At 48.4% G+C, this 20,351-nt stretch overlaps 1 protein-coding gene across 1 annotated transcript in view; it reads right to left on the bottom strand.

The window, feature by feature from the left end:
* The window catches only part of LOC140458280 (uncharacterized), a 36,689-nt gene that overhangs the window by 5,215 nt on the left and 11,123 nt on the right, over positions 1–20,351 (bottom strand). The window contains exons 5-8 of the mRNA XM_072552682.1: positions 19,918–20,175; positions 15,258–15,475; positions 12,996–13,176; positions 10,933–11,223 (exon numbers count right to left, since the gene is read on the bottom strand). Coding sequence (XP_072408783.1) covers positions 10,933–11,223; positions 12,996–13,176; positions 15,258–15,475; positions 19,918–20,175 — 948 coding nt within the window. The remainder of the gene's footprint in view (positions 1–10,932; positions 11,224–12,995; positions 13,177–15,257; positions 15,476–19,917; positions 20,176–20,351) is intronic.

The following is a 20,351-nucleotide window of genomic DNA, read 5'->3' as shown; positions in this document are numbered from 1 at the left end:
GTATACTAACTTGTAATGAGGTATCAAAAATATGTAAAAACATAAGTAAATATAAATTGGAATAACATAATGAAGGATTTATTTAAAACACATTAAAATTGACAGAATAGTTGATGTATCATAGCTGCAGCATGTCAGGAGTTCTGGATATCTATGCAATCGAGGGCAAACAGCAATACATTAAATGTTGGACTTTCGAACAGCTTTAGCTTAGAGATTTCTAAACTGGAGGCTGAACTACTGATATTGCAATGCACCAGCAAGAGGGAAATTTTCCAGGATTCTTTGTACCAGGAGACAGTCACACCTCTTTGGACAAAGTTTTCTAACTTCACTGGTGTTTGGGGAATGCAGAGTGAGACTGTGAGTGAAGCAAGTTAAGGATCCAGAGGGAAGGAACATGCAATGTTCAGCATTTTTAGCTGTCCACAAGTTGAATATGTGTCAGCTTGTCTGGATGAGAGTGAGTGCTATAAAGGGAATGATCCAACAAATCATAACAATTTGGTACAGGTAGCTACTTAAGTGGGGGAGGAAGAATGAATGTACTGGTAGTGGTGGAATGTATAGTGAAGGAAATTGACAGTAAAGGGTGCAAGTCCAGAGGAACTATCGACCGGTGAGCCTGACATCAGTGGTGGATGTTAAAGGGGAATCTGAGAGATAGGATTTACATGTATTTGGAGAGGCAAGGACTGATTAGGGATAGTCATCATGGCTTTGTACAGTAAATTATGTCACACAAACTTGATTGAGTTTTTTGAGGGTGTTACCAAAATGATTGATCAGGCCAGAGCAGTAGACAATGGACTTTAGTAAAGCCTTCGACAAGGTTCTTCACATAGACTAATTAGTAAAGTTAGATCACATGAGATTCAGGGTGAGGTTGCCAATTGGATACAAATTGGTTTAACTGGAGGAGAAGGATGGTGATGGGGCAAGTTATTTTTTGCACTGGACGCTGATGACCAGTGATGTGATCAAGGATCAGTGCTGGGTTCACTTTTGTTTGTCATTTATATAAACGATATGGAAGAGATTTTAGGAACATGGTTAGTAAGTTCGCAGATGACACCAAAATTGGTTGTATAGTCGACAGTGAAGGTGGTTATCTAAAATTACAAAGGGATCTTGATCAATTGGACAATGGACTGAAGAGTGGCAGATGGAGTTTAATTTGGATAAGTGTGAGGCATTGCATTGTGGTAAACAAACAAGGGCAGGACATAGATAGTTAATGGTAGGGTCCTGGGTAGTGTTGTTGAACAGGGACACTGAGGGGTTCAGGTAAATAGTTCTTTGAAAGTTGCATCGCAGGTAGACAGGGTGATTAAGAAGGCACTTAGTATGATTGCCTTCATTGCTCAGACCATTGACCATAGCAGTTTGTACATTGTACAGGATATTGGTGAGGGCTGTTTTGGGATACTGTGTACAGTTCACGCTGAGGCCAAGCTGGGCCAAAACACTGTCGCCAGCCACGGAACGACTGTCCTGCTGGGCTGAGAGACTGCCTTGCCAGGCCAGGAAACTGACATGTGCTGCCAAGAGACTGCCACACCAGGGTGGGACACCACCACACTGGGCTGGGAGACAGATACAGCAGGCTGGGAGACTGAAACACCAGGATGGGAGACTGACACCGGGCTGGGAGACTGACACACTGGGCTGGGAGACTGAAACACCAGGATGGGAGACTGACGCCGGGCTGGGAGACTGACACACCGGGCTGGGAGACTGAGACACTGGGCTGGGAGACTGACACACCGGGCTGGCAGACTGACACACCGGGCTGGGGGACTGACACACCGGGCTGGCAGACTGACACACCGGGCTGGGAGACTGACACACCGGGCTGGGAGACTGACACACCGGGCTGGGAGACTGACACACCGGGTTGGGAGACTGAGACACCGGGTTGGGAGACTGACACACCGGGCTGGGAGACTGAGACACCGGGCTGGGAGACTGAGACACCGGGCTGGGAGACTGACAAACCGGGCTGGGAGACTGACACACCGGGCTGGGAGACTGACACACCGGGCTGGGAGACTGACACACCAGACTGGGAGACTGACACACCGGATGGGGAGACTGACACACTGGGATGGGAGACTGACACACCGAGTTGGGAGACTGACACACCGGGCTGGGAGACTGAGACACCGGGCTGGGAGACTGACACACCGGGCTGGGAGACTGACACAGCGGGCTGGGAGACTGACACACCGGGCTGGGAGACTGACACACTGGGCTGGGGGACTGACACACTGGGCTGGGAGACTGACACACCGAGTTGGGAGACTGAGACACCGGGCTGGGAGACTGAGACACCGGGTTGGGGGACTGACACACTGGGCTGGGACACTGACACACCAGGCCGGGAGACTGACACATCGGGCTGGGAGACTATCACACTGGGCTAGGAGACTGACACCTGGCTGGGAGACTGACACACCAGGCTAGGAGACTGACACACTGGGCAGGAGGACTGAGACACCTTGCTGGGAACCTAACACACCAGGCTGGGAGATGTACACAACGGGCAGGGGGACTGACACACTGGGCTGGGAGGCTGAGACACCCAGCTGAGAGACTACAGACCGGGCTGGGAGACTGACACACTGGGCTGGGAGACTGACACACTGGGTTGGGGAACTGAGTAACCAGGCTGGGAGACTAACACACTAGGCTGGGAGACTGCAGACCGGGCTGGGAGACTGCAGACCGGGCTGGGAGACTGACACACTGGGCTGGGAGACTGCAGACCAGGCTGGGAGACTGACACACCAGGCTGGGAGACTGACACACCGGGCTCGGGGACAGACACACCGGGCTGGGGAACTGTGATACCTGGCTGGGAGACTGAAACACCGGGCTGGGAGGCTGAGACACACAGCTAAGAGACTACAGAACGGGCTGGGAGACTGACACACTGGGCTGGGAGAATGACACATTGGGCTGGGGGACTGAGACACCAGGCTGGGGAACAGAGACAACGGGCTGGGGGACAGAGACACTGGGCTGGGAGACTGACACACCAGGCTGGGAGACTGCAGACCGGGCTGGGAGACTGACACACCGGGCTGGGAGAGTATCACACTGGGCTGGGAGACTGACAGAGTAGGCTGGCAGACTGACACACCAGGTTGGGAGACAGAGACACCGGGCTGGGGGACTGAGACACCCTGGCTGGGAGTCAGAGACACCGGGCTGGGGGACTGACACACCGGGCTGGGAGTCAGAGACACCGGGCTGGGAGTCAGAGACACCGGGCTGGGGGACTGAGACACCCTGGCTGGGCGCCAAACACACCAGGCTGGGAGAGCTACACAACGGGCTGGGGGACTGACACACCAGGCTGGGAGGCTGACTCACCGGGCTGGGAAACTATCACACTGGGCTGGGAGACTGACACACTGGGCTGGGAGACTGACACACCAGGCCGGGAGACTGACACACCGGGCTGGGAGACTGACACACCGGGCTGGGGGACTGACACACCAGGCTGGGAGACTGCCACAAGCGGCTGGGAGACTGACACACCAGGCTGGTAGACTGACAGAGTGGGTTGGGCGACTGACACACCGGGCTGGGGGACTGAGACACCCGGCTGGGATTCTACAGACCGAGCTGGGAGACTGACACACCGGGCTGGGAGAGTATCACACTGGGCTGGGAGACTGACAGAGTGGGCTGGGAGACTGACACACCGGGCTGGGGACTGACACACTGGGCTGGGGGACTAAGACAGCAGGCTGGGGGACTGAGACACTGGGCTGGGAGACTGACACACCAGGCTCTGAGACTGACACAATGGGCTGGCAGACTGACACACCAGGCCGGGAGACTGACACACCGGGCTGGGAGACCTGCACACCGGGCTGGGGGACTGACACACAGGGCTGGGGGACTGACACACCAGGCTGGGAGACTGACACACCAGGCTCTGAGACTGACACAATGGGCTGGCAGACTGACACACCAGGCCGGGAGACTGACACACCGGGCTGGGAGACCTGCACACCGGGCTGGGGGACTGACACACAGGGCTGGGGGACTGACACACCAGGCTGGGAGACTGCCATAACGGGCTGGTGAACTGACACACCGGGATGGGGGACTGACACACCGGGCTGGGGGACTGACACACCAGGCTGGGAGACTGACAGAGTGGGCTGGGAGACTGACACACCAGGCCGGGAGACTGACACACCGGGCTGGGAGACCTGCACACCGGGCTGGGGGACTGACACACAGGGCTGGGGGACTGACACACCAGGCTGGGAGACTGCCATAACGGGCTGGTGAACTGACACACCGGGATGGGGGACTGACACACCGGGCTGGGGGACTGACACACCAGGCTGGGAGACTGACAGAGTGGGCTGGGAGACTGACACACCAGGCTGGGAGACTGCCATAACGGGCTGGTGAACTGACACACCGGGATGGGGGACTGACACACCGGGCTGGGAGACTATCACACTGGGCTGGGAGACTGACACACCAGGCTGAGAGACTGCCACACCGTGTTGGGAGACTGACACACCAGGCTGGTAGACTGACAGAGTGGGCTGCGAGACTGACACACCGGGCTGGGAGACTGAGACACCCGGCTGGGAGACTACAGACCGGGCTCGGAGACTGACACACTGGGCTGGGGGACTGAGACACCCGGCTGGGAGACTGACACACCGGGCTGGGAGACTGACACACCAGGCTAGGAGACTGAGATACCGGGGCTGCGATACTGGCACTCTGGACTGAGTGACTGACACACCGGGCTGGGAGACTGACACACTGGGCTGAGAGACTGGCATACCGGGCTGGGGGATTGAGACACCCGGCTGGGAGAGTGACAAACCAGGTTGGGAGACTGACACACTGGGCTGGGAAACTGCAGACCGGCTGAGAGACTGGCAAACCAGGCTGGGAGACTGACACACTGGGCTGGGAGACTGACACTCCAGGCTGGGAGACTGACACACTGGGCCTTGAGACTGCCACACTGGACTGGGAGACTGACACACCAGGCTAGGAGAGTGAGATACCGGGCTGGGAGACTGAGGCACCAGGGCTGGGAGACTGGCACTCTGGACTGAGTGACTGACACAACGGGCTGGGGAACTGACACACCGGGCTGAGAGACTGAGACACTGGGCTGGGAGACTGAGACAATGGGCTGGGAGACTGACTCACCAGGCCGAGAGACTGACACACCGGGCTGGGGGACTGACACACCAGGCCGAGAGACTGACACACCGGGCCGGGAGACTGAGACACCGGGCTGGGAGACTGAGACACCGGGCTGGGAGACTGACTGAGTGGGCTGGGAGACTGACACACCGGGCTGGGAGAGTATCACACTGGGCTGTGAGACTGACAAACCGGGCTGGGGGAATGACACAATGGGCTGGGAGACTGAGACACCGGGCTGGGAGCCAAACACACCAGGCTGGGGGACTGACACACTGGGCTGGGGACCTGCACATCGGGCTGGGGGACTGACACACCAGGCTGGGAGACTGCCACACCGTGTTGGGAGATTGACACACCAGGCTGGGAGACTGACAGAGTGGACTACGAAACTGACACTCCAGGCTGGGAGACTGAGACACCTGGCTGGGAGACTGACACACCGGGCTGGGGGACCTGCACACCGGGCTGGGGGACCTGCACACCGGGCTGGGGGACCTGCACACCGGGCTGGGGGACTGCCACAATGGGCTGGGAGACTGCCACAATGGGCTGGGGAACTGACAGTACGGGATGGGGGACTGACACACTGGGCTGGGAGACTGACACACTGGGCTGGGAGACTGACACACCAGGTTGGGAGACAGAGACACTGGGCTGGGAGACTGACACACCGGGCTGGGGGACTGACACACCAGGCTGGGAGACTGCCACAATGGGCTGGGGAACTGACAGTACGGGATGGGGGACTGACACACTGGGCTGGGAGACTGACACACTGGGCTGGGAGACTGACACACCGGGTTGGGAGACAGAGACACCGGGCTGGGAGACTGAGACACCGGGCTGGGGGACTGACAAACCAGGCTGGGAGATTGACACACTGGGCTGGGAAACTGCAGACTGGGCTGGGAGACTGACACACCGGGCTGGGGTACTGAGATACTGGGCTGGGAGACTGATACACCGGGCTGGGAGACTGACACACTGAGCTGGGAGAATGACACACTAGGTTGGGAGACAGAGACACTGGGCTGGGAGACTGACACACCGGGCTAGGGGACTGACACACCAGGCTGGGAGACTGCCATAACGGGCTGGGGAACTGACACACCGGGATGGGGGACTGACACACTGGGCTGGGAGACTAACACACTGGGCTGGGAGACTGACACACTGTGTTGGGAGACTGACACACCGGGTTGGGAGACAGAGATCCGGGCTGGGAGACTGAGACACCCGGCTGGGAGACTGACAAACCGGGCTGGAAGACTGCAGACCGGGCTGGGGGACTGAGACACCCGGCTGGGAGACTGACACGCTGGGCTGGGAGACTGCCACACCGGGCTGGGAGACTGACACTCCAGGCTGGGAGACTGACACACTGGGCCTTGAGACTGCCACACTGGACTGGGAGACTGCCACACCGGGCTGGGAGACTGACACACCAGGCTGGGAGACTGGCATACTGGGCTGGGGGATTGAGACACCAGGCCTGGGAGAGTGACAAACCAGGTTGGGAGACTGACACACTGGGCTGGGAGACTGACACTCCAGGCTGGGAGACTGACACACTGTGCCTTGAGACTGCCACACTGGACTGGGAGACTGACACACCAGGCTAGGAGAGTGAGATACCGGGCTGGGAGACTGAGGCACCAGGGCTGGGAGACTGGCACTCTGGACTGAGTGACTGACACAACGGGCTGGGGAACTGACACACCGAGCTGAGAGACTGAGACACTGGGCTGGGAGACTGAGACAATGGGCTGGGAGACTGACTCACCAGGCCGAGAGACTGACACACCGGGCTGGGGGACTGACACACTAGGCTGGGAGACGGACACACTGGGCTGGGAGACTGAGACACCGGGCTGGGAGACTGAGACACCGGGCTGGGAGACTGACTGAGTGGGCTGGGAGACTGACACACCGGGCTGGGGGACTGACACACTGGGCTGGGAGACCTGCACATCGGGCTGGGGGACTGACACACCAGGCTGGGAGACTGCCACACCGTGTTGGGAGATTGACACACCAGGCTGGGAGACTGACAGAGTGGACTACGAAACTGACACTCCAGGCTGGGAGACTGAGACACCTGGCTGGGAGACTGACACACCGGGCTGGGGGACCTGCACACCGGGCTGGGGGACCTGCACACCGGGCTGGGGGACTGCCACAATGGGCTGGGAGACTGCCACAATGGGCTGGGGAACTGACAGTACGGGATGGGGGACTGACACACTGGGCTGGGAGACTGACACACTGGGCTGGGAGACTGACACACCGGGTTGGGAGACAGACACACCGGGCTGGGAGACTGAGACACCGGGCTGGGGGACTGAGACACCGGGCTGGGAGACTGAGACACCGGGCTGGGGGACTGACAAACCAGGCTGGGAGACTGACACACTGGGCTGGGAGACTGACACACCAGGTTAAAAGACAGAGACACTGGGCTGGGAGACTGACACACCGGCCTGGGGGACTGACACACCAGGCTGGGAGACTGCCATAACGTGCTGGGGAACTGACACACCGGGCTGGGGGACTGCCACAATGGGCTGGGAGACTGCCACAATGGGCTGGGGAACTGACAGTACGGGATGGGGGACTGACACACTGGGCTGGGAGACTGACACACTGGGCTGGGAGACTGACACACCAGGTTGGGAGACAGAGACACTGGGCTGGGAGACTGACACACCGGGCTAGGGGACTGACACACCAGGCTAGGAGACTGCCATAACGGGCTGGGGAACTGACACACCGGGATGGGGGACTGACACACTGGGCTGGGAGACTAACACACTGGGCTGGGAGACTGACACACTGGATTGGGAGACTGACACACCGGGTTGGGAGACAGAGATCCGGGCTGGGAGACTGAGACACCCGGCTGGGAGACTGACAAACCGGGCTGGGAGACTGCAGACCGGGCTGGGGGACTGAGACACCCGGCTGGGAGACTGACACGCCGGGCTGGGAGACTGCCACACTGAGCTGGGAGACTGACACACTGGGCTGGGAGACTGACACTCTGGGCTGGGAGACTGACACACCGGGCTGGGGGACAGACACACGGGCTGGGGGACTGACACACTGGGCTGGGAGACTGACACACTGGGCTGGGAGACTGACACACTGGGCTGGGAGACTGACACACCGGGCTGGGGGACTGACACACTGGGCTGGGAGACTGACACACCGGGCTGGGGGACTGACACACTGGGCTGGGAGACTGACACACTGGGCTGGGAGACTGACACACTGGGCTGGGAGACTGACACACCGGGCTGGGGGACTGACACACTGGGCTGGGAGACTGACACACCGGGCTGGGGGACTGACACACTGGGCTGGGAGACTGCCATAACGTGCTGGGGAACTGACACACCGGGCTGGGGGACTGCCACAATGGGCTGGGAGACTGCCACAATGGGCTGGGGAACTGACAGTACGGGATGGGGGACTGACACACTGGGCTGGGAGACTGACACACTGGGCTGGGAGACTGACACACCAGGTTGGGAGACAGAGACACTGGGCTGGGAGACTGACACACCGGGCTAGGGGACTGACACACCAGGCTGGGAGACTGCCATAACGGGCTGGGGAACTGACACACCGGGATGGGGGACTGACACACTGGGCTGGGAGACTAACACACTGGGCTGGGAGACTGACACACTGGATTGGGAGACTGACACACCGGGTTGGGAGACAGAGATCCGGGCTGGGAGACTGAGACACCCGGCTGGGAGACTGACAAACCGGGCTGGGAGACTGCAGACCGGGCTGGGGGACTGAGACACCCGGCTGGGAGACTGACACGCCGGGCTGGGAGACTGCCACACTGAGCTGGGAGACTGACACACTGGGCTGGGAGACTGACACTCTGGGCTGGGAGACTGACACACCGGGCTGGGGGACAGACACACGGGCTGGGGGACTGACACACTGGGCTGGGAGACTGACACACTGGGCTGGGAGACTGACACACTGGGCTGGGAGACTGACACACCGGGCTGGGGGACTGACACACTGGGCTGGGAGACTGACACACCGGGCTGGGGGACTGACACACTGGGCTGGGAGACTGACACACTGGGCTGGGAGACTGACACACCGGGCTGGGGGACTGACACACTGGGCTGGGAGACTGACACACCGGGCTGGGGGACTGACACACTGGGCTGGGAGACTGACACACTGGGCTGGGAGACTGACACACCGGGCTGGGGGACTGACACACTGGGATGGGGGACTGACACACTGGGATGGGAGACTGACACACTGGGCTGGGGGACTGACACACCGGGCTGGGGGACTGACACACCGGGCTGGGGGACTGACACATCGGGCTGGGGGACTGACACACCACGCTGTGAACATCCACACCCAATCTGCCTCAAACCTGAGAGTCTGAGCCTGCGCTGATGCTGGGGAATGTGGAATCTGTACCATTAGTACTGTCTCCACCTGAACCGTGTTCGGCTCAGTGTTCTTGCAAGCCATGTTGTAAGGTCAGAAAGAATATTTGGGAAAATGTGATAAATCAAAAGGTTGAGACAAGGATAAAAAACTAAGACAGAAGATATAAACAGACTATGATAGTAAAGGATGGAGTGTGTAAAATAAGAATAGATCAATAGATAAAATGATACAAAAAGAAAAGAATAAAAAGAAAGACTGTATCTGAATGCATATAGTGTTTAAAACAAAACAGATGACAGAGAACGCAAACAGAAATAAATATGATCCGGTAGCCATTACAGAGACATGGCAACTGGATGACATTGTTTGGTACCTGAATATTGAATAGGACAAGATATTATGAAGAATAGCGAACTATGAAAATGTGGAGTGGTGACTCTGTTAGTTAATGATGATATACGCACAATAGAGATCTAAGTTTAGGAAACCAGGATGCAGAAATAATTCTGGTGGAGGTGTGAAATGATAAAGGCAAGAAGTACTTTTGGGAGTGGTGTATCGACCCTCTAAATATTCTACCCTTAATATTCTTCCTGTAACTTCTAAATCCCTCTCCAGAGATGTGAATATGTCACGCAATCTGATAGACTAGTGCAATATAGAGGCAATGCAATATAATATCAAACAAGGGGGAATTCAAGACTCTACACATCATTATTCAAGCTTGTGGAAGGGAGTTTTCCTGGTCTCATGACCCTCAGTCATCCCTCAACAAACAGAAGTGTAAAGGATTATTTGAGGTTTTACCTCATTATTATTTATGGAAGCCTGCTAGATCCAAATTGGCTGCCACATTTACCTATAACACTTCAAATATAATCTTTTGTGAACTATTTCCTGAAATATGCTGAATTTCATACCATTTTCTGTGCCTGGAGTCATGCAAGTGTAAAATAAGGTTATTCATCCTCAGTTGCCTTTTGGCTAAGTGTATTAGTGTGTACTACCCCTTTCCTCTCTGGGGAAGCACTCCCAGCACATGCCTTCACCAGTTGCTACTATCGAGATTAATAACATTTTGTTGAAACTGTGAAGGACCTTATGCTAAACTTTCAAGTACCATCCCATGGTTCTTTTAATTAATTCTATGAAGCTTGTAATAGTTTCAGAGAATTTATACCATACACAAATTAATTTCTTGAGAGTACAACCAGCCCCCCAGAAACAGACCTGTCACCACTCAGAAGTTAACTTTGAAGTTAATATCATCTTAAAGCAATCATTAAAACTTACTTGTTTTTACACTCAAAATTGGAGTAATTGTACTTTGAACACCTGTGCCATCTCTCATCATTAATGCAAAATAGTATTGTTGTCCAGGATGCAGCCCAGGAACAGTTGCTTTCGTCGTATTTAATAATATACTTTGGGAATACTCTTTTTTTTCACCAGTAATAGTTTTGAACCAAATAAATAGTTCCAATCTTGTGCTGAATAAATCCTCCAAATCATCCCAAACAATGGTGGCTTCATTTTCATTAACATCTTCTAATTTTAGTAAGACAGTCTTTGGAAGAACTAAGACTGAAGAAAAACACAAAGACATAGAGTCATAGAGATATACATCACGGAACAGACCCTTCAGCCCAACTCATCCATACCAACCAGAGGTCCTAATAAACCTAGTCCCATTTGCCAGCATTTGGCTCATATCCTTTGAAACCTTTCCTATTCACATACTCATCCAAAATGTTGTAAGTCTACCAGCCTCCACTACTTCTTATGGCAGTTCATTCCATACACACACCACCCTGTGCGTGAAAAAGTGGCCCCCTCGGTCTCTTTTAAATCTTTCTCCTCTCATCTAAACCCCTCTTGATTTGGATTCCCCAACCCTGGGGAAAAGACCTTATCTATTCACCCTATCCATGTCCCTCGTGATTTCATAAACCTCTATAAGGTCACCCCTCAGCCTCCATTGCTTCAGGAGAATAGCCTCAGTCTATTTAGCCTCTCCCTGTAGCTCCAACATATTTAAAAATAGCTTATAGAAAATTCTAAACTTTTAGCTCAGTATAAATTATCTAGTTTTGGTGAAATTCTGAAGCAAAATGATGCAATGCCTATTGTACAAACAAGTATCATTCACTTCCAAATGACACCGCTTATTGATAATGAACTGTAGCATTCTTAAGTAATGCATCCCATGTCAATGGTGAAGCAGCAAACTTCCACAATACTTCCTAACAATAATGATATTTTACAGCAAATAAAGACCACTAAAATCAGTGTGATAGCTGCATGGTAAACAGAAATTAAACTACTTGTTGTGACTGACCAATAGGCATTTCAAAAGAGGGGACCCAATTCACCTTTCCTCACCTCATCATACCAAGTCTCATAACAATACAAGACAAGTTTAGAGGCTTTCAGCTCCAATGTAAGTTTCACACAAATATACCACTACAGAAAAAATTCAAATACAAAAACACGACAAAGATACCACAAACTTCTCTCAAAAGTTGAAAATAATAATGAACTAAAGAGAATAAGTCATGTGTTTGATCTATGAAACAATATCCAAACTCGATAGATTTCCCTCCAAAACTTTGGTCACCAGGTGGTAATACTCAAAGCAGATCCTTGAAGCAACACAACTATCAACAGATCAGTGAGTCAACAGGTCTAGAATTGCAAAGACAAACAGCATTGCCACCATAAAGAAAAAAGAATGCAGACACAATTCCAGAGATGACCTAATGTGGATTTTGTGGTCTTACCAAGATTAAGTTTAGGAGTTTCACTTTGTTTTTATTTTGATGACTAAATTGATTTAATGTTAACATTGAACTGAGTTTTCTGCTTACAATTATTTGCTGCAATAACTTGTTGGAAGATGACTCTTGTTACAATAAAATTTACAGTAAAAGCTTTGGCCATTACTTCTTACTGCTGCATGAGCAGTTTCACACCAATCATCAACTAATACTTAAAGGCAACACAGTTCAGAAACATGAAGCCATTAGATATGGTTAATCCCATTGGAATAACCCATTATGTTATGTTAGTCTTTAAACCATACTTTCAGTAAGCTTGCATTCGTTTCAATATCCATCATGAGATAAAGTTCACACAAAAGGTGGTCCTTGGAAAAATAAGACATAATTTAGGCCTAACACATTATTGTTATTTTATCATTATCAACTAAGTCATACTGTGAAGTTTAAAAAGTACAAATAAAATAATTAAAATCCAAAATACTACCTTATTTGACTTTTGCTTTGGTCATTCAATAAACATAATTTTGTCTGATAACATTTGCTTCAGCGTAGAAACAGCTTTTAAATATAATTTACCTTCATATTCACAAATGTATGGCAGAGGAAGGAAGCAAAACAGCCCTGTAAACAGATAGTTTGGACCCAATGGATTCAGCTGTAATGCATAGCAATCACTTTCGTTCATTGGCAAAGTCTGCCACAAAATACTGCTTAAATTATAAGGAGATGCGTCAGTCCACTGAAGCTCAGTTTCTGTCTGGGAAAGAAATCATTTATATCCATTACACTGAGTAAGATCAGCATTATTGTGGAGTGTGCCTTTATACAATCAACATTTTAAAGGAGAAAGCAAGGATTGAAAGAACTTTCATATAAACAGGTCAATGTTTCATTTTCAAAGAAAATTAGCGAGGCAGTCACTTGTGTTCTTTTGACTGCATGTTAAATCACATAATTGAACCCAGGCTGGGCATAAATGCCTAAAGCCATTAAACTAAGCTTATGTTTCTGCAGTTTATGTAGCTTTCTACCTTTGGATTTTCTCCAATTCTAAGCTTCCCATATACAGTCCCAACATGTTAAATTTGCCATTCTAAATGAACATATTGCTTTAATGTGCATGATTACTCTCCAGAGGATCCTTGACCCCAGGGAAGGTCAGTTGTTGGTCACTTGACTTTTAATAATGCTTGCTGAGCGTTTCCTGAATGAGGCAATGCCAGCTCTTCCCAACTCTCCAAGTAGTAGACAAGACCCCTTTTGCAAGGCAAAAGTGAAGACTGCAGACGCTGGAAGCCAGAGCTTAGATCAGAGTGGTGCTGGAAAAGCACAGCAGGTCAGGCAGCAACCGAGGAGCAGGAACGATTTTCCTGCTTCTCGGATGCTGCCTGATCTGCTGTGCTTTTCCAGCACCACTCTGACCAAGACCCCTTTTGCCTCAATACATTCCATACAATGTAGTTTAATTTTATATTCTAGTAAAAGCAAAATGAGCTTCAAGACAGTTTCTACCTGTCAATTAGATTCTGAAAATTAAAACTACACAAAAAGGCATTTAACACGTCCTAAAATTAATAGTAAAATTTTACTGTAGACTTACAGTGTGGGTAATTTGATAGAGATGATCAAAATGAGGAAGGGATGGTGAAAGTAGATCAAAATAAATATTTGTTGATGACTAAATGTTGAAGATGCCACTTTAATAATAAATTAAAACACTTGCATATGATTTCCAATTACAAATTACATGTTTATGTACATTGTCCAGTGGTGAAAAAGAATGCAATGATCTGATCAGAAAGTAAACTTGTCATAATTAGCTTTCATTCATCTCTAAATTATCCATTATGAGCACCCAATATCAGAAGAATGTACTCCTTTAGCTAATTAACATTACACACTCCCACAGAAAGGCGATGATATAAAACAGCTGTCTAAAATATTCAGCAACAGGCCATAAAACCATGGGATGTTACAGCCATGAGCCATCAAGTCTCACCCAATGCTTTTCTCAATGTAAACAACGAAGTCAATTCCCCATCTCATTTGTTCCACTTCCACTTTAATACTCTACTTTTCCAAGCAAATCCTGTCTTAAAATAATTTTCTTCAACAACTATTAATGGCAGAAAATTTAATACTCAATATACCCAAAGCTATTTTTGTCTACATTTTCAATTAATGCTTTACTGAGCATTCTTTTGACTGGAAATAATGGATACAATTTTTACAATGTCACAGAGCATTTCTATTGCAGAGAAAATGACAGAAGGGTCAGTGTGGACTTACTGGGCCAAAGGGTCAGTTTCCACAATGTAGGGATTCTATAATTCTATAAATAAATAATTCTATAAGAAGTCAGGAATCTCAAGTACCAGCCTTTGCTATTTTTGCAGGGGTGCAATGGGACTGCAGTTCCCAGAGGCAGTTGTCTATTTAAATGACCAAATGCTCCAATGACATCTGATTTTGGACCACTGGTATCTGCAGACTGGAGTATGGATGTTAGATCAGGTAAGCGCAGATACTTTTCCCATACATTCCTCTGGATGGCCAAGTACTCATATGGAGAACTGACAAACCCTGTGAATATGGTTCTTTGGGTTGAAGGCTTCAGAGATCATTTAGGGTAGGGATAGAAGAGGTTCCTGATATCCTTTGGTGATGAGGGCCAGGATCCCTTTGGGAATGTGAGTCAAGTACCCTTTAGGACTGTCAACTGCAGGAAGGCATCAGAAACTCTGGAACCTTGCCTAAGTGACTATGCTATAAGCATGACCCTGAAAGCTTCATTCATGCTTTTCAAAATATTTCTGTAACAAAAGATTTTCCACTCACCTTAATGTCATTTAGACCAGTCCATAACATGCTGAAGTCATTTAGTGACCTCAGGAGTGAAGATACAAGCTTATGTTCTTCTTCAGTATTGATATCAATAAGATGAGCTCTATTAACTGCTGATTCACAGAAATGTGATGCATCTTTCCATCGCTTGTAATCTTTTCTGATCCAGTAGCAACTATAGAGTGATCCTACCCAGCCAGGAGGGCATGATGCTGCAAATGAAATAATTGTATTATTAACAAGTTAAAATAAAAAATGACCCAGATATGGAATTGTAGAAATTTGACACCCATGTTATGATCAGGAGGGTGACAGTAATGTGTTTTAATATCTTATGGTTACTTGTGGTAATTGTTGATGCCAAATAATCTAGTAGTTCTATCAACATAGCAGGAGCACAAACGTATTCATCATCTAATGGCTAATTTGATATGCACCATCAAGAGAGGCTTGGTAGTTGCACTACTGATCAAGCTGGTCGGGTTGTAAAGGTCATAGCTGCTAGACTGAGTCTGCAGCAAGTGCTGAGGGATGCAGCACAAGGGAAAAACATACTTGACCACATCCTTACCAATCTGCTAGCTGTAGATGACCACCGCATTGTCCTTGTAAAATTCTGCCTTCACATTAAAATTAACTTCCATCATGTTGTGTGATATTACCACCATGCTAAATGGGACAGACTCCATACAGATCTAGCAATGAAAGACTGGGCATCCATGAGATGCTTGAGCCATCAAAAGCAGCACAATTGTACATCAGCACAACCTGCAACCTCAGGGCCCAGCATATCCCCCATTCAACCATTAGCATCAAGACTGGGCTCAACCATGGTTCAATACAGGAGACCATGCCAGAAGTGGCACCAGGCAAAACTAAAAATGAGGAGTCAACCTGGTGGAGCTACTAAATTGGACCATTTGCATGCCAAACAACAAATGCAGCAAGTGATAGACAGAGCTAAGTGAGCCCACAAACAATGTATCAGATTGAAGCTCTGCAGACCTGCCGTGACCATCCAGTCATGGATGGTGATGGACAATTAAACAACTCACTGGAGGAGGAGGCCCCACAAATATCCCCATCCTCCATGATGGAACAGCCCAACACATGAGTGCAAAAGATAAGGCTGAAGCATTTTCAGTAATTCTCAACCAGAAGTGCCACGTGGATGATCCGTCTAGGCCTTCTCATGTTTTCCCCAGCATCACAGACACCAGTCCCTTCAGCCAATTTGATTCACTCCATGCAATATCAAGAAACAGTCAAGACACTGGATATTGCAAAGGCTATGGGTCCTGACAACATTCCGACAATAGTACTGAAGGCTTGTGCTCCAGATCTTGCTGCTCCTCTAGCCAAGCTGTTTCAGGACAATTTACAATATGAGCATCTACCCGGCAATATGGAAAATTACCAGATACATCCTGTACACAAAAAGTAGGTCTAATCCAACCTGTCAATTACTGTCCCATCAGTCTACTGTCAATTATCAGTAAAGTTATGGAATGTATTATCAACAGTGCAATCAGGCAGCACTTGCTCATCTAAAACCTGCTCAGTGGTGCCTAGTTTAGTTTCTACCAGGGCCACTCAGCTCTTGACTTCATTAAAGTCTTGCTTCAAACACGGACAAAAGAGCTGAATTCCAGAGGTGAGGTGAGGTGAGAGTGACAACCTTTGACATCAAAGCTGCATTCCACCGAGTGTGGCATCAAAGAGCCCTAGCAAAACTGCAATCAATGGACATCAGTGGGCAAGCTCTCTGCTGGTTGGATCATATCCGGCACATAGAAAGATGGTTGTTGGAAGTTATTCATCTCAGCTCCGGCACATCTCTGCAAGAATTCCTCAGGGGAGTGTCCTAGGCACAACCATCTTCAGGTGCTTCATAAATGACCTTCCCTCCATCATTAGATCAGAAGTGAAGATGTTCCTTGATGATTGCACAATGTTCAGTATCATTGACGACTCCTTGGATACCAGAGCAGTCCATTTTCAAATGCAACAAGATCTGGACAATATCCAGGTTTGGGCTGACAAGTGGCAAGTAACAATCATGCCACATAAATGCCAGGCAATGGCTATGACCAATAAGAGACAACCTAACCACCGTCCCTTGACATTCAATGGTATTATCATCGCTGAATCCCCCATTATCAAGAGTTACCATTGACCACAAACTCAACTAAACTTGCACAATGGCTACAAGAGTAAGTCAGAAGCTACTTCCATGGGTAACTCATTTCCTAATTCTCCAATGCTTATTTGGATGGGTGCAATCCAACAAAACTCTAGACTCTTGATATCATCCAGGACAAGGTAGTTCGCTAATAGGTACCACATCCATAAAAATCCATTCCCTTCACCAACAACAATCAATAGCAGTAGTGTAAATTATCTTAGATCCTTAGACAACATTTTCCAAACTCATGACTGCTTCCATCTAGAAGGAAAAGCACATTAAATATATGGGAATGCCACCACCTTCAAATTCTCCTTCAAGCCACTCACCATCCTGACTTGGAAGTACATTGTTATTCCTTCACTGTCGCTGGGGTCAAAATCCTGGAAATCCCCCCCAACAGCATTGTGGGTCAACTTACTGTACATGGGCTGCAGCTTACCACCATGTTCTCACAGGCAATTAGGGACAGGCAATAAATGCTGGCCAGCCAGCAATGCCCACTTCCCACAAATGAATAAAAGAAAATTGGTGATTATTATCCAGGAAGTCAGAAGGTGGCAATATATGTGATACTTTTAGTGTTAAGTTGGCTCCAAAGTCAACACTACTGGTTATAGAATCATTGTATCCTACAATGTACAATCAGGCCATTCAGCCCATCGAAGCCACATTGACCTTCGAAAAACATCCTACCCGAACTCACCTTATGCGTGGAACCAAGCATTTCCCATTGGTAATCCGCTTAGCTGGAGAAAGTGAGGACTGCAGATGCTGGAGATCAGAGTTGAGAGTGTGGTGCTGGAAATGCACAGCAGGTCAGGCAGTGTCCAAGGAGCAGGAGAATTGATGTTTCAGGTATAAGCCCTTCATCAGGAATCCACTTAGGTACCACATTCCTGGGCATTATGGGCAATTTAGCGTTGCCAATCCCCCAAACTTGCACATCTTTTCAGCTGTGGGAGGAAACCGAAACACCCAGAGGAAACCCACACAAACACTGGGAGAATGTGCAAACTCAACTCAGGCAGTTGCCCAAGAGTGGAATTGAAATGGGGCTCTGTGAGGCAGCAGTGCTAACTACTGAGCCTCCATGCCACCTGTACTGGTGTTGTAACACTCAAGTTTTCACGCCTTTGTGGCAGACTCCTCAGTCTGATACCTGAATCAGAAAAATGTCAACTAAATAGCATGCTTGTCACTTTAAGTACATTTGCAGTGATAAACCCCTCACTGGAATTCTTTCCATTTGGCACTAGATAACTTTACAAACTAATGCCTTAACAGAATCGACAATTCTAGAAATTTAACAGAGCCTTATGCAATTAGATCATCCTGAGATCATAAAGAGAGATGAGGGTGATCTCATACTAAAGTAGAATAAACCAATATTATCTAACTACACTGTATACTTATGTGAGTAGGAGAAACCATTCCTAAAACCCTACAGTCTCTGTCCTAGCCCAACTGTGTTCCCCATGTCAGCTGGAATCAGTGTTGACATTTATTATTCATTAGCATAGATAGAACTTTCTAGGTTGACAATCATATTCATTAGTAAGTGATTGTGAATGTTGATAAAGATTGGCATTTATCTATTATGCTAGACCTTATATTGACAAGGACAAAGTTTTAGCTGATTAAACCTTTCTCATACTCCTGCACACACTAATGAGACCATAAATTTGGGTATTGAAAAACTTCCCTTAAATTCTGGATTTATGTAAATTCAAGAACTTGTTCACTTCACACTATACAAATAGGGGTTCAGTCTACATTGATTTCTCAGTGAATTAATTTGCAAGCTGCTAAATATTGCCATGATTGTGTTAAGAATCATGTCTGACCAAAAAAAACATGAAATGCTGCACCAGTTGATATTTTCAAAATTTCCACATCTGAGCAGCAAGCAAAATTTCTCTTGACTAAACTACTTAAGTGGAATGTTTGAGTGGAAAATTGAGTTTGAGTTCATTGCTTACTAACAAAGCATAGTAAACTCACAAAAACTAATTCAAATGGTAAACATATGCTGTAAAGGCATATAAGTTATTTGCTTATTTCTAACAATAGGTTACTGTTAAATTAAAAGAGGATTAAACATTTTGTGGTTTAACTTTATGTCAATAGCCAAAGGTTATGCAAACACTGATTTGTTGGAGTGATATATTTTCTATGTTCCTATGAACTAACATTTTGCTATTACATTAAAGAAGTACATCAACCTGAAATACAAATTCCTCTCATAATTCTTCTAAGAAGCATAATAGCTCTACATCAGAAAAAAATCCTATCCATTATATTGCAACTTGCTTGCATTTGAAACTCTTTTAATTGATTTGTTGAAATGTATATGCTATTTTATTTCTTACAGAATGCCGTTTCCAAAATATTCAAAACTCAATACAATTATACAGTAGCTCAATACAAATATCGAAAAATAGATTATATGTACATAACGTTTTATACCTGTTTCAATCATAATATAAAATACTTGCGTCAAGGACAGTCCTAAATGATGCAATTGCTTCAATTCCAAAGAGAAATTATACAGAGTTCCAGGTTTTAATTGATTCCATGTGTAGTTATTTACGACTGGTGAAAAGGTGTATGAAGTGAAATTAAGGCTTATTGTAGTGATATGTCTTCCGGTCCCAAGCTCCCTCCAATTGAATGAAGCAGTAGTTGTTGAAACATTTGTTGTAATGGCAGTTTCTCCAAATAAACCTGGAGAAATAGAAAGTGTTAGCATTGCTCTCACCACATAATTTGCAAATCTCAAATCTAAAATGTTTTCTTCTAAACTTTCCAAACACTTACATTTACACTTAAGTAACAAATACAGAAATTGTTGGAGGAACGCAGCAGATCTGGCAGAAGTGAGAAAACCACCTGCCCCATAG

The sequence above is a fragment of the Chiloscyllium punctatum genome, chromosome 32 (genome assembly GCF_047496795.1).
Source record: "Chiloscyllium punctatum isolate Juve2018m chromosome 32, sChiPun1.3, whole genome shotgun sequence".
In the NCBI taxonomy this organism is placed as follows: Eukaryota; Metazoa; Chordata; class Chondrichthyes; order Orectolobiformes; family Hemiscylliidae; genus Chiloscyllium; species Chiloscyllium punctatum.
The sequence above is the reverse complement of the archived record's forward strand: the minus strand, read 5'-3'. Positions and strand labels throughout refer to the sequence as shown.